We start from the raw sequence: 13,452 nt of genomic DNA, 5'->3' as shown, positions 1-13,452 counted from the left end.
TTAGTGAATAAACTTGGAATATATTATTGGTAACAGAGACCATCAGGAGATAGAAATAGGGTAAGATATTGGGTAATTGGAGCTGAAGGAATACAGATTGTGCAACAGGACTGAATATAAAAACTCAGAAATGGACAGCACAATATTACCTAACTGTAATACAATTATGTTAAAATACTGAATGAAGCTGCATATGAGAATGGTAGAGGGAGGAGGGCTGGGGCATAAATGAAATCACAAAGAAAGATAGATGATAAAGATTGAGATGGTATAATCTAGGAATGCCTAGAGTGTATAATGATAGTGACTAAATGTACAAATTTAAAAAATGTTTTTGCATGAGGAAGAACAAAAGAATGTCATTACTGCAGTGTGCTGAAAATCGATGGTACTTAATATTTAAAAATTTCAACTAATGCGTAAGACTAAAGCAAAAAAATATTTCTTTGGTACAAATCTATACTTTGACCAGTGCATTTCCTAATATAACTTATGTAGATAGCTTGGTTGAACAACATAAGTACATGGAACCTTGGGTAAGACAAGAGATTTTGTTGGTTTGTCCAGAGTGATGCCCCAATGAATCCCAGAGTGATTTGATCAGTGAGTGGAAAAGTATTTGCAAAGTCCCCTTCGGGAAATGGTGAGAATGGGGGAAAACTCAACTTCCCCACGTTGAATTCTTGATATTCTCACAAGCAGTGTGGATAACCAAAGCTATAGGATGAGCCCTCAGTCTTGGGGTTTGTTCATATGAAACTTAACCCCACAGGGGATAGGTCAAGCCTACTTAAAATTAGGCCAGAAAGAGTCACCCCCAAGAGAACCTCTTTTGTTGCTCAGATGTGGCCTCTCTCTCCAGCCAACACAACAAGAAGACTCACCACCCTCCCCCTGTCTATGTGGGACATGACTACCAGGGGTGTGGATCTTCCTGGCAGCGTGGGACAGAAATCCCAGAATGAGCTGAGATTCAGCATCAATGGATTGAGAAAAACTCTAGAATGAGCTGAGACCGAGCATCAAGGGATTGAGAAAACCTTCTCCACCAAAAGGGGGAAGAGTGAAAAGAGACAAAGTGTCAATGGCTGAGAGATTCCAAACAGAGTCGAGAGGTTATCCTGGAGGTTAATCTTATGCATTAAGTAGCTATCACCTTGTTATCCAAGATGTAATGGAGAGGCTGGAGGGAACTGCCTGAAAATGGAGAGCTGTGTTCCAGTAGCCGTGTTTCTTGATGATGATTGTATAATGATATAGCTTTCACAATGTGACTGTGTGATTGTGAAAACCTTGTGCTGATGCTCCTTTTATCCACCTTGTCAACAGATGAGAGGAACATATGGAATAAAAATAAATAATAGGGGGAACAAATGTTAAAATAGATTTAGTTTGAAATGCTAGTGATCAATGAAAGGGATCAGTAAGGGGTATGGCCTGTAAAATTTTTTTTTTTTCTGTTTGTTATATTTTTATGTTGCCTTTTTATTTCTTTTTTTGAATTGATGCTAATGTTCTGGGAAATGATCATGATGATGAATATGCAACTATGTGATGATATTGTGAACTGCTGAGTGTCTGTGTTGGGAATGTTTGTTTCTTGTAATTTTTTTTTAATTAATAAAAAAAAAAAAGATTCTAAAATAGAAAAATTTCTGACCAAGAAATCTATACCCAGCAAAACTGTCCTTCAAAAATGATGGGGAAGTTAAACATTTTCAGACAATCACTGAGAGGATATTTGATCAAGAGACTGGCTCTGCAAGAAATACTAAAGGGAACACTACAGACAGATGGGAAAAGATAGGAGAGAGAGATGTGGAGAACAGTAGAAATGAAGACTATGAGTAAAGGAAAAATGAGAAAACAAATTTAGATATGACATAAAATTCAAAAGGCAAAATGGCAGAAGTAGAAGAAAGTACTGATTTTATAGTAATAACACTAAATGTTAATGAATTAAATTCCCCAATGAAAAGACATAGACTGGCAGAATGGATTAAAAAAGAAGACCCATCTATATGCTGTCTACAGGAGACTCATTTTAGACCCAAATACAAAAATAGGTTGAAAGGGAATGGTGGGGGAAACATATTTCATGCAAACAATCAGAATAGAGTAGGAGAAGTTATACTAATATGTGACAAATTCAACTTCCAATGTAAAACAATTAAAAGAGACAAAGAAGGGTACTATGTATTAATAAAAGGAACAATCCAAAAAGAATACATAACAATCATAAATACTCAAGCACTGAACCAAAGTGTGCAAACAATACAAGAGGTAAACACTGAAAAGAGAAATAGACACCTCTACCATAATAGTTGGAGACTTCAATTCCCCATGCTCATAAATGGATAGAACATCTAGACAGAGGATCAATAGAGAATTTGAGTAATACAATAAACGAACTAGACATAACAGACATTTATAGAACATTATAACCCACAACATCAGTATACACCTTTTTCTCAAGTGCTAGAGGCAAATGACAATGAAAGCACAGCATATTAAAACTTATGGGATGCAGCAAAGGCAGTACTAAGAGGGAAATTTATTGCCATAAATGCCTATATCAAAAAAGAAGAAAAGAATAAAAATTGAAGAGTTAACTGTTCCCTTGGAAGAACCAGAGAAAGAACAGCAAACTAACCCCAAAGGAAGGAAAGGGAAAGAAATAATGAAGATTAGACAGAAATGAATGAAACGGAGAACATGAAAATAATTCAAAAATCAACAAAAGAGGCTGGTTGGTTTTTTGAGAAAATCAATAAAATTGATGGACCCTTAGCAAGGCTGACAAGAAGAAAAAGGCTGAGGATGCAAATAAATAAAAACAGAAACAGAACAGGAGACATAACTACTAACCTCAAAGAAATAAAGGAGGTAATGAGAGGATACTATGAGCAACTATATGTTAATAAACTAGACAATGTAGATGAAATGGACAACTTCCTAGAAAGGCATGAACAACCAACATCGACTTGAGAAGAAACAGACAACCTCAGAAACCGATCACAAGTAAAGAGATTTGGAGCCTGCTTATGTATAAAAAAGTAAAGAGATTGAATCAGTCATCAAGACTGATGACTTCACATGTGAATTCTACTTTCCCCCAAAAGAAAAGTCCAGGACCAGATGACTTCACATGTGAATTCTACCAAGCATTCAAAAAAGATCAGTAACAATACTGCTCAAATTCTTTTAAAGAAAATTGAAGAGGAGAGAAGGTTACCTAACTTATTTTCTATGAAGCCAACATCATCCTCATGCCAAAGTCAGACAAAGATACTACAAGAAAAGAAAATTAGAGAACAATCCCTCCAATGAATATAGATGTAAAAATCCTCAACCAAATTCCTACAAATTGAATCAAACAGCCCATTAAAAGTATTATACACCATGACTAAGTGGGATTTATTCCAGGTATACAAGAATGTTTCAACGTAAGAAAATCAATTAGCAGACTATACCATATCAACAAATTAAGGCAGAAAACCACATGATCATCTACACTGATGCAGAAAATCTGACAAAATTCAACATCCTTTCTTGATAAAAACACTTCAAATGACAGCAATAGAAGGAATGTTCCTCAACATGAAAAAGGGAATATATGAAAACCCCACAGCTAACATCATCCTCAATGGGGAAAGACTGAAATCTTTCCTCCTAAGATCAGGAACAAGACAAGGATGGTCACTGTCACTACTGTTATTCAGTGGTGTTGGAAGTTTTACCCAAAGCAACTAGACAAGAAAAAGAAAAAGCATCCAAATTGGAAAGGAAGAAGTAAAACTCTCACTGTTTGCAGATGACATGACACTATATGTCGAAAACTGCATAACATCCACAGCAAAGTTACTACAGCTAAAAAATGAATATGGCAGAGTGGCAGGGTACAAGATCAACACTCAAAAATCGTTAGTGTTTCTATACACTAGTAACGAACAATCTGAGGAGGAAATCAAGAAAAAAATTCCATCTCGACCAAAAGGGGGAAGAAAGAAATGAGACAAAATAAACTGTCGGTGGCTGAAAGATTTCAAATAGAGTCGAGAGGTTATCCTGGAGGTTATTCTTATGCATTCTAGAGATATTCCCTTTTTAGTTTATGGTGTATTAGAGAGGCTAGAGGGAAGTTCCTGAAGCTGCAGAGCTGTTTTCCAGTAGCCCTGTTTCTTGAAGATGATTGTATAATGACATAGCTTTTACAATGTGACTGTGTGATTATGAAAACCTTGTGTCTGATGATCCTTTTATCTAGGGTATGGACAGATGAGGAAAAATATAGATAAAAAGTAAACAAATAATAGGGGGAACAAAGGTTAAAATAAATTGAGTAGATTGAAATACTAGTGGTCAACGAGGGGGAGGAGTAAGGGGTATGGTATGTGCGAGTTTTTTCTTTTATCTTTTTTATTTCTTTTGCTGGAGTGATGCAATGTTCAAAAAATGACCATGGTGAGGAATACATAATTATGTGATGATACTGTGAGCCACTGATTGTACAACATGTACAGAATGTATGTCAAGAATGTTTGTACATTTGTCTGTTAAGGTTTTACAATAAAAATATTTTTAAAAATTGAATGGAAGTCTGTGGCATAAAAAAATCATATGTTGTTACACTCAACAAAAGAGAAAACAGGAATCTGTTACCACATTTTAAAAATGGCCCTTTAAATTTGAGGTACCTCCTTGTCCTGATTTTTTCCCATTAGCCTAGCTTTAAGAACATACTGTCTGTTTTCCTTGGCCTACTTGTAGGGCACACAGCTGAAATGATTTATTTTGCAATGTTTTGTTATGGTTTCATTTTAAAAAAATAAAGGAAAAATTATTGTTCCAGGGCTACAGGCATTTTATGTAGACTATGAAGAAAACACATGGAAATCTATTTAAAATTCTCAAATGCACGGTCTTACAAAATAAACATTAATAGACTCTTTACAATCGTCGTTTCTACTATTTGGCAAAACTATGATAATTTCCCCTATTCCAAATAAAAAGTTTCATGAATTGACTGAAGAGTAAAGGAAAAGTACATTATCTATCTCCCGTCAAGGGCATTCTAAATAACATTCTGTTGATTCTCCACCAACCAGTATTAGTTATCTCTCTCATAACTAATACTGAATGAGAGAAATAAGACTTATTTTCACAGTAGGCAGCCATAAAAGAATATCTCCTTGTTTTGGGGCCAACAACATGCAGGCCCTATTACTTGAAAGAACAATGAATGTAGTGCCTGAAGGTGATTCAACATTAAATCTGAAACCTGTGTCAATGATGAACATAGGAAAGTACTATTTACTGTTGCTATTATAAAACCAAAGCTAAGCAACAGCTAACAGGGAAGTGGAAATAAAGAGATAGAACTACATATAATCAGCACCAATTCTGTGAGTGGAATGTAAAATGGATTGTAGTTCAGATGTTGCTAGATGAACTATGAACAAGGATGGCTGACAAAAGGAAAAAGTGACAAAAGGAATCTTAGAAGTTAGTGGGAAGAGGCTGTAAGAACATGAAACTGGTTGTAGGCATTGTTACACACTGCAGAAAATACATATCTCCGTAAGAATATTAAGCTTTAGAAATAGTTATTTTTATCCAATATTCAGTAATAGATAACTGAAAAGTAATCATCTCCTAATGACTTCTCAAGTGTAGGAACTAATAATAACTGAAGTTAGTAGCAGCTTACAGTAAAGCTGTACTGCTAAACATTTATATAATTAAATGCTAAGGCAGCTAGGATTCTACTCCCAATCTTGCTCCACTTCCTTTCAACTAGATAAGGGGAGTTTTCTTTCTCTTTTGGGAGATCTAAGTATCAACAGAAAAGCTTATATTGAACTATTTTGTAATTCTCAAGTAAAAGAAATATGGGACTATGGGAGAAATTTTTTAAAAAATTATATTTCCTTCCTGATACACAAAACTAATGTCTAAGTTAAAATTTTACAGTAGAATCCTTTTTGAATGGATGAGGTATTTTTTGTGTGATTTGAATCTCATACTATCATATGAAAATATGCCTATTCAATTTGGATTTCAGCTCTCTCTGCCATTTTTAAGATTAGTAGTGTCATCTTAATTTCCTTAAAATACCCAAGAGCAAAATCAGTAATTAAAAACCTGTAAGTCAGAAAGACAAACTCAATTTCTAGTTTATCTATGCCTTTACCTCTTTTGTCTCTTCTGGGTCTGAATGATCCACAGTTATATAAAGATCATTTTGTAAATATTTCAGAGCACTAAGGGGGTCCATTTGGGCCTTCTCTTCAAACCTGTAAAAAGAAAACAAGAATAACAGTTGTCTGGAGTTAGGATAAACATCAGAAATGTCCTCAGACCCGGAGCAGAACACACTATGCATAAAGGAGTTATTCTGGATACCTAAAAAACTTGGCTTGGGAATTCAGAAACAAGAACACTGCCATGTTGAACCCCTGGAGATAGAACAGTGCTGCCCAATGGTCACAAGCAGTTATGGACCACAGTCTACCCTGTGACAAAGGGGTTCAACATTCACTTAAAACTACAAGTTAGGATTAAACCAGGTACAAAACACAGTAATATGCTAAATATTTTACATAGTGGAACTGCAAAAGAGCCAATGTGGTTATTATTTTAATAAAAAACAAGTAAAGAAAAACATTCTTGATATATTTTCCACTGGAGGTACCTAACAGTGGAACCAAATGTTTCCATGTCTCAGTCAAAAATAACAATAACAGAAACAACAATTGAAGCAACCACTGATCAAGCATTTGTTATATACTAGATACTGTACTATATATTTTATGTCTCTTCATTTATCCAAATAACTACGTTTTATCACCATTTTTAAAAAAACAGAGACGAAACTCAGGCCCTAAAAACTAATTTGCACAAGAGCTAGTAAGTGGCATAATAAGAATTAAACCCAGAACTATCTAATTCCAAAGTAGAAAAGGAAACAAAGAATTCTATTGAAAAAAGAAACCAAAAACATGTTAAGCTATTTATCTATTTAAATAAGATTATGTCTCTTGGCTATAGCATTATTATACACAGATTTTAAAAAATAAATCAGCATGCTTTTCAAAATATTATACCAAGAGAAATAAAGGAAGACTCATTTAACTTCCTTTGGATACGGAAAATGATAAATAGTCTTTTGCAAATGGAAGGCTATTGGTGTTCAAGAAGATAGTATTAACAGATCTATCTTTAGAACTACTCTCAGTGATATGGTATCTGTATTTCAGGGAGCAGTAAAGACTAGCAAAATATTATAGTTCTCTTATAGCTTCCTGAGAGTCACACTTACAGCTTTCAGATGAATGTCCCTTAGGCAGAGGTCATGTTACTCTACCAACCTGACTGGCACTTGAGCCAAATCATTCATGGGGACCTTGACCAGCACCTTATAAAGAGGTCTGGCAAAATTCCTTCCAATAAGAATACTTTCTCCAGGGTGCCAGATACTCTTGTTTAGAGACTCTGAATGTGAGCTAGACACTGATCCATAAAAGGGAGACACACACAATGAAGGCAGTTAATAGAAGTCACAAGATGATAGATACCATTTATGTATGTAAATAGGTAGGTAGGTAGGTAGATAGCAAGCGTGTGTGTGTATGTGTGTGTAAACATATAGAAGTCATGAGGTGAGGGGAAAGCAGACAGAAAAAGAAGCAAAAAGAGAGGCGGTTAATTACAAGGAAAGTTACTGTAGTTGCTACTGGACTACCAGAAATCTAGTATCCTAAACAATTTTCCATTAGACCTTAATGTTCAAATGCTGAAATGATACCTTCATTCCTCGGACATTCTCATAATAAATTCTCTCTCAGCTAAAGTATCCTAAACATGTCTATTCTTTACAGTCTGAAATAGTCTAACCTATACACAACTACGATCTTATTAAATTCAACAGAGGTCAATTCAGGAAAGTAAGTTTTCCCTATTTTTTTCCTAACTTTTTTTGCCTGAATAAACATGTCACTGGACTTGAATCTTAGTCTAGAATTCTATTATAGCCAACAGTTCTCCCTGTTACTAAAAGAAAATAAATTAATCATATTCTCAAAGAGGACATTTTTTTTTGCCCCCTCACCCTCCAAATCATCAGAAAAGAACTTAGAAACGTCAATGTTAGAAGTAAAATAGTGGTGCACTCCACTTACTGTATTATGTGGCACCACTAAGAACAAAAAGATTTTCCTTGGCAAAGAATATACTTCATTCCCCACTGCAACATTTATATTTAACTAGTTAAGAGTAAATAATTGTTTCTATAAGAAAAAACAACAAAAATATATAGGCCAGCCCAGCAACATAGGGTAAACTTCTACACAATGAACGAATAGCTGCCTAATTTAGTATATTTCATACTAAATTAGTTAAAAAGGGCACTTTTCATATTTTATCCAAGTCATAGAAACAAACTTCTGTCTGCAAGACAACAGTGGCTCTCAAATTCTTGAATTTATCAAGACGCTTAGTAGAGTAAAAGACATTTCTTCAAATGTCTAAAACTGGCCATTTGTTATAGATTTAAATGAGGATAGACATAATCCTCTAAAATTACAAATTAGTCTAATTATATTCCAATTAACAGATAACCTGGAGAATTTTCTGAGAATTCAGAGAGGAACTAAAACTGAAGAAATTCATGGTCCTTATTATTCACAAAAGAAATGAGAAACAGAACTAATCAGAGAAGCAGGGTACAGTGTAATTATCATCATGCTCACTTAGTCCAATGTTTTCATTTCATTTGAGTTTCATGAAAAAGTACAGGAATTAGTCTCCTTTATTAGCCTTTTGATAACAGCAACAGATAGGTGCTCATCAGTAACAGAGAGCTGTTCAAAGAAAATTTAGCAGGAAATATTGGTGGCTCAAAGAAAGTTCAGCAGGAAGATAAGAGTTTTAAAAGCAAATGGTATCTGACAAAAAAAAAAAACCTTATAGAATTCAAGCACCTAATTACATAAAATGCTAAGCAGAGAATCATGGGGACAAGAACATAAAAAAATAAACTGAAGAGAGAACAAATTGAATTTTGTTTGAAATACTTATTCATGTCTGTTTTCTAATAATTAGGCTTCCAGGCTGTGGTCTATTTTCACCCCATTACGCTGATAACTAGTAGAAATAGACAAGAAATATGGATCTGGGAAATGGAGATAAATTCATGGTGAGAAAATCCCAGGTCAATGACTCTGAACTCCAGGCTTATGAAGAGAATTTAGGATAGGGCTTACAGTGATTACAGTGTTGCAAAAACTTAAAAAAAAAAAAACAGTTCAAGTAAAAAGTTTTGATTATATTAATTAAATAAAACATTACTGCTAAATGTACTCACAATGAAACACCAAGGAAAATAACATTTTAATATCATTTAGCTAGCTGTGTACTAGTATAGATTTAGATCCTATAATAGTGACTTAGCAGATATTCAATTTGGGATCTGAGTGGCAACAATATAAGTCTGTATAGTCCTTAAGAATTTACAAAATGATTTCATGCACATTATCTAATATTGAAGGCTCCCAAATTTCTCTTTTTTTAAAAAAATATTTTTATTGTAAACGTAACATGCAAACATTCCACACATGGTGTATAATCAATGGCTCACAATATCATCACATAATTGTGTATTCATCACGATGATCATTCCTTTTAACATTTGAATCACTGTAGCAAAAGAAATAAAAAAGATAAAAATTCATGTACACCATACCCCTTGCTCTTCCCTGTCAATGACCACTAGTATTTCGATCTACTCAATTTATTTTAACCTTTGTTCCCCTTTTATTTATTTCATTACATTTTTAATTTTTAATTAATTTTTAATTTTTAAAAAAATACCAAAAACACCGAACCAATGAAACATTTGTAACTTTTTAAAATTTATTTATTAATTAAAAAAAATTAACAAACGTTCTAAAACATCAACATGTGATCATTCCGTTCTATATATATAATCTAATTATTCATAACTTTTGATCATTCCGTTCTAAACATATAATCAGGGATTTCCAATTTCATCACATAGTTGCATATTCATCATCATGATCATTTCTTGGAACATTTCATCTACTCAGAAAAACAAATAAAAAGAAAACAGAAAAAAATTGACACATACCATACCACTTATCCCTCCCTTTCACTGATCACTAGCATTTCGATCTAAATTTATTTTAACATTTGATTCCCCTATTATTTACTTACTTTAGCTTCCCTGCTTTTTTTATTAATTAAAATTTTTTTTAAATACCAAAAAAACAGCAAGCAAATGCAAACATTCTTAACTTTTGATCACTCCGTTTTACATATATATATATAAAATCTGTAATTCCAATACTATCACATAGTTGCATACTCATCATCGTGATCATTTCTTGGAACATTTGCCTTTATTCAGAAAAAGAAACAAAAAGAAAACAGAAAAAAATTCATACATACCATACCCTTTATACTGCCCTTTCATTGATCACTAGCATTTCAATCTAAATTTATTTTAACATTTGTTCCCCCTATTATTTATTTTTATTCCATATGTTTTACTCATCTGTTGATAAGGTAGATAAAAGGAACATCAGACACAACATTTTCACAATCACACAGTCACACTGTGAAAGCAGTATCATATAATTATCTTGAAGAAACATGGCTACTGGAATACAGCTCTACATTTTCAGGCAGTTCCATCCAGTCTCTCCATTAAATCTTGATTAACAAGGTGATATCTATTTAAAGTGTAAGAATAACCTCCAGGATAACCTCTAGACTCTGTATGGAATCTCTCAGCCATTGCACTTTGTTTTGTCTCATTTTTCTCTTCCCACTTTTGGTCAAGAAGGTTTTCTGGATTCCTTGATGCCGAATCTCAGCTCATTCTAGGTTTTCTGTCTGATGTTGCCAGGAAGGTCCACACCCCTGAGAGTCATGTCCCATGTAGACGGGGGAGGGTGGTGAGTTTGCTTGTTGTATTGGCTAGAGAGAGAGGTCACAGCTGAGCAAGAAAAGAGGTTCTCTTGGGAGTGACTCTTAGGCCTAATTTTAAGTAGGCTTAACCTATGTTTTGTGGGGTTAAGTTTCATATGAACAACCCCCAAAATTGGGGACTCAGCCTACAACTTTGGTTGTCCAACTGCTTGTGAGAATATCAAGATTCCAACTTGGGGAAGTTGAATTTTCCCCCTTTCTCACCATTCCCAGAAGGAGTCTTTGCAAATACTTTTCCGCTCACTGATCAAATCACTCTGGGATTCATCGGGGCATCACTCTGGACAAACCAACAAAATCTCATGTCCTACTCAATGTTCCATGTACTTATGGTATTCAAGCTGCCTACCTAAGTTATATCAGGAAATGCACTAGTCAAAATACAAATTTTGTACCAAATAAACATTTTTTTTGCTTTAGTCTCATATATACGTTAAAATTTTAAAATATTAATTACCATCTATTTTCAACACCCTGCAGTAATGACATTCCTTTGTTCTTCATCGTGCAAAAACATTTTTGAATTTTGTACATTTAGTCACTATCATTATACACTCTAGGCATTCCTAGATTATACCATCTCAGTCTTTATCATCTATCACTCTTTCTGATTGCATTTGTGCCCCCAGCCCTCGTTCCTCTATCATTCTCATATTCAGTGTTTTAACATAATTGTATTACAGTTAGGTAGTATTGTGCTGTCCATTTCTGATTTTTTGCATTCAGTCCTGTTGCACAATCTGTATCCCTTCAGCTCCAGTTACCCAATATTTTACTCTATTTCTATCTCCTGATGGTCTCTGTTACCAATGAAATTCTCCAAGTTTATTCACTAATATCAGTTCATATCAGTGAGACCATACAGTATTTGCCCTTTTGTTTCTGGCTAATCTTACTCAGCATAATGTCCTTAAGGTCCATCCATGTTATTACATACTTCATAAATTTATTGTCTTACAGCTGCATAATATTTCATTGTATGTATATACCACAGTTTGTTTAGCCACTTGTCTGCTGATGGACATTTTGGCTGTTTTCATCTCTTTGCAATTGTAAATAATGCTGCTATAAACATTGGTGTGCAAATGTCTGTCTGTGTCCTTGCCCTCATGTCCTCTGAGTAGATACCTAGCAATGGTATTGCTGGGTCATATGGCAATTCTATATTTAACTTTTTGAGGAACCACCAACCTGCCTTCCACAGCAGTTGTACCATTTGACATTCCCACCAACAGTGGCTAAGTGTGCCTCTTTGTCCACATCCTCTCCAGCACTTGTCATTTTCTGTTTTATTGATAATAGTCATTCTGGTGGGTGTGAGATGACATCTCCTTGTGATATTGATTGGCATTTCTCTAACAGCCAGGAAAGTTGAGCATCTCCTCATGTGCCTTTTGGCCATTTGTATTTCCTCTTCTGAGAAGTGTCTGTTCAAGTCTTTAACGCATTTTGTAATTGGGTTGGCTGTCTTTTTGTTGCTGAGTTGAACAATGTCTTTAATATAAATTCTGGATACTAGACCTTTATCTCATGTATCGTTTCCAAATATTTTCCCCCATTGTGCAGGCTGTCTTTTTACACTCTTGATGAAGTTCTTCGATGCGCAAAAGAGTTTAATTTTGAGGAGTTCCCATTTCTTTCTTTCTTCAATGCTCTTGCTTTGGGTGTAAGGTCTAGGAAACTGCCTCCTAGTAAAAGATTTGTAAGATATTTCCCTACATTTTCTTCTAACAGCTTTATGGTCTTAGATCTAATGTTTAGGTCTTTGATCCATTTTGAGTTAATTTTTTGTATAGGGTGTGAGATATGGGTCCTCTTTCATTCTTTTACATATGGATATCCAGTTCTCTAGGCACCATTTATTGAAGAGACTGTTGTGTCCCAGGTGAGTTGGCTTGACTGCCTTATCAAAGATCAATTGTCCATGGATGAGAAGGTGTATACCTGAACACTCTATTCTATTCCACTGGTCATATATCTATCTTTATGCCAGTACCATGCTGTTTTGACCACTGAAGTTTCATAATACACCTTAAAGTCAGGTAGCGTGAAACCTCCGACTTCATTTTTTTTTCCCTCAGGATACTTTTAGCTATTTGGGGAACCCTGCTCTTCCAGATAAACATGGATATTGGTTTTTCTATTTCTGAAAAGTAAGTTTTTGGGATTTTAATTGGTACTGCATTGAATCTGTAAATCAATTTGGGAAGAACTGACACCTTAACTATATTTAGTCTTCAAATCCATGAACACGGTATGCCATTCAATCTATTTAGGTCTTCTGTGATTTTCTTTCAACAATTTCTTGTAGTTTTCTTTGTCTAGGTCTTTTATCTCTTTAAATTTATTCCTAAATAATTTATTCTTTGGGGTGCAACTGTAAATGGAATTCTTTTCTTGATTCTCCCACAGATTGTTCATTACTAGCATACAGAAACACTA

At 34.4% G+C, this 13,452-nt stretch overlaps 1 protein-coding gene across 1 annotated transcript in view; it reads right to left on the bottom strand.

The window, feature by feature from the left end:
- The window catches only part of MKLN1 (muskelin 1), a 299,405-nt gene that overhangs the window by 29,611 nt on the left and 256,342 nt on the right, over positions 1-13,452 (bottom strand). Inside the window, exon 16 of the mRNA XM_077135509.1 lies at positions 6,194-6,296. Coding sequence (XP_076991624.1) covers positions 6,194-6,296 — 103 coding nt within the window. The remainder of the gene's footprint in view (positions 1-6,193; positions 6,297-13,452) is intronic.

Source organism: Tamandua tetradactyla, chromosome 1, assembly GCF_023851605.1.
Source record: "Tamandua tetradactyla isolate mTamTet1 chromosome 1, mTamTet1.pri, whole genome shotgun sequence".
Taxonomy (NCBI): domain Eukaryota; kingdom Metazoa; phylum Chordata; class Mammalia; order Pilosa; family Myrmecophagidae; genus Tamandua; species Tamandua tetradactyla.
Note: the sequence above shows the minus strand (reverse complement) of the source record. Positions and strands in the feature narration are given on the sequence as shown.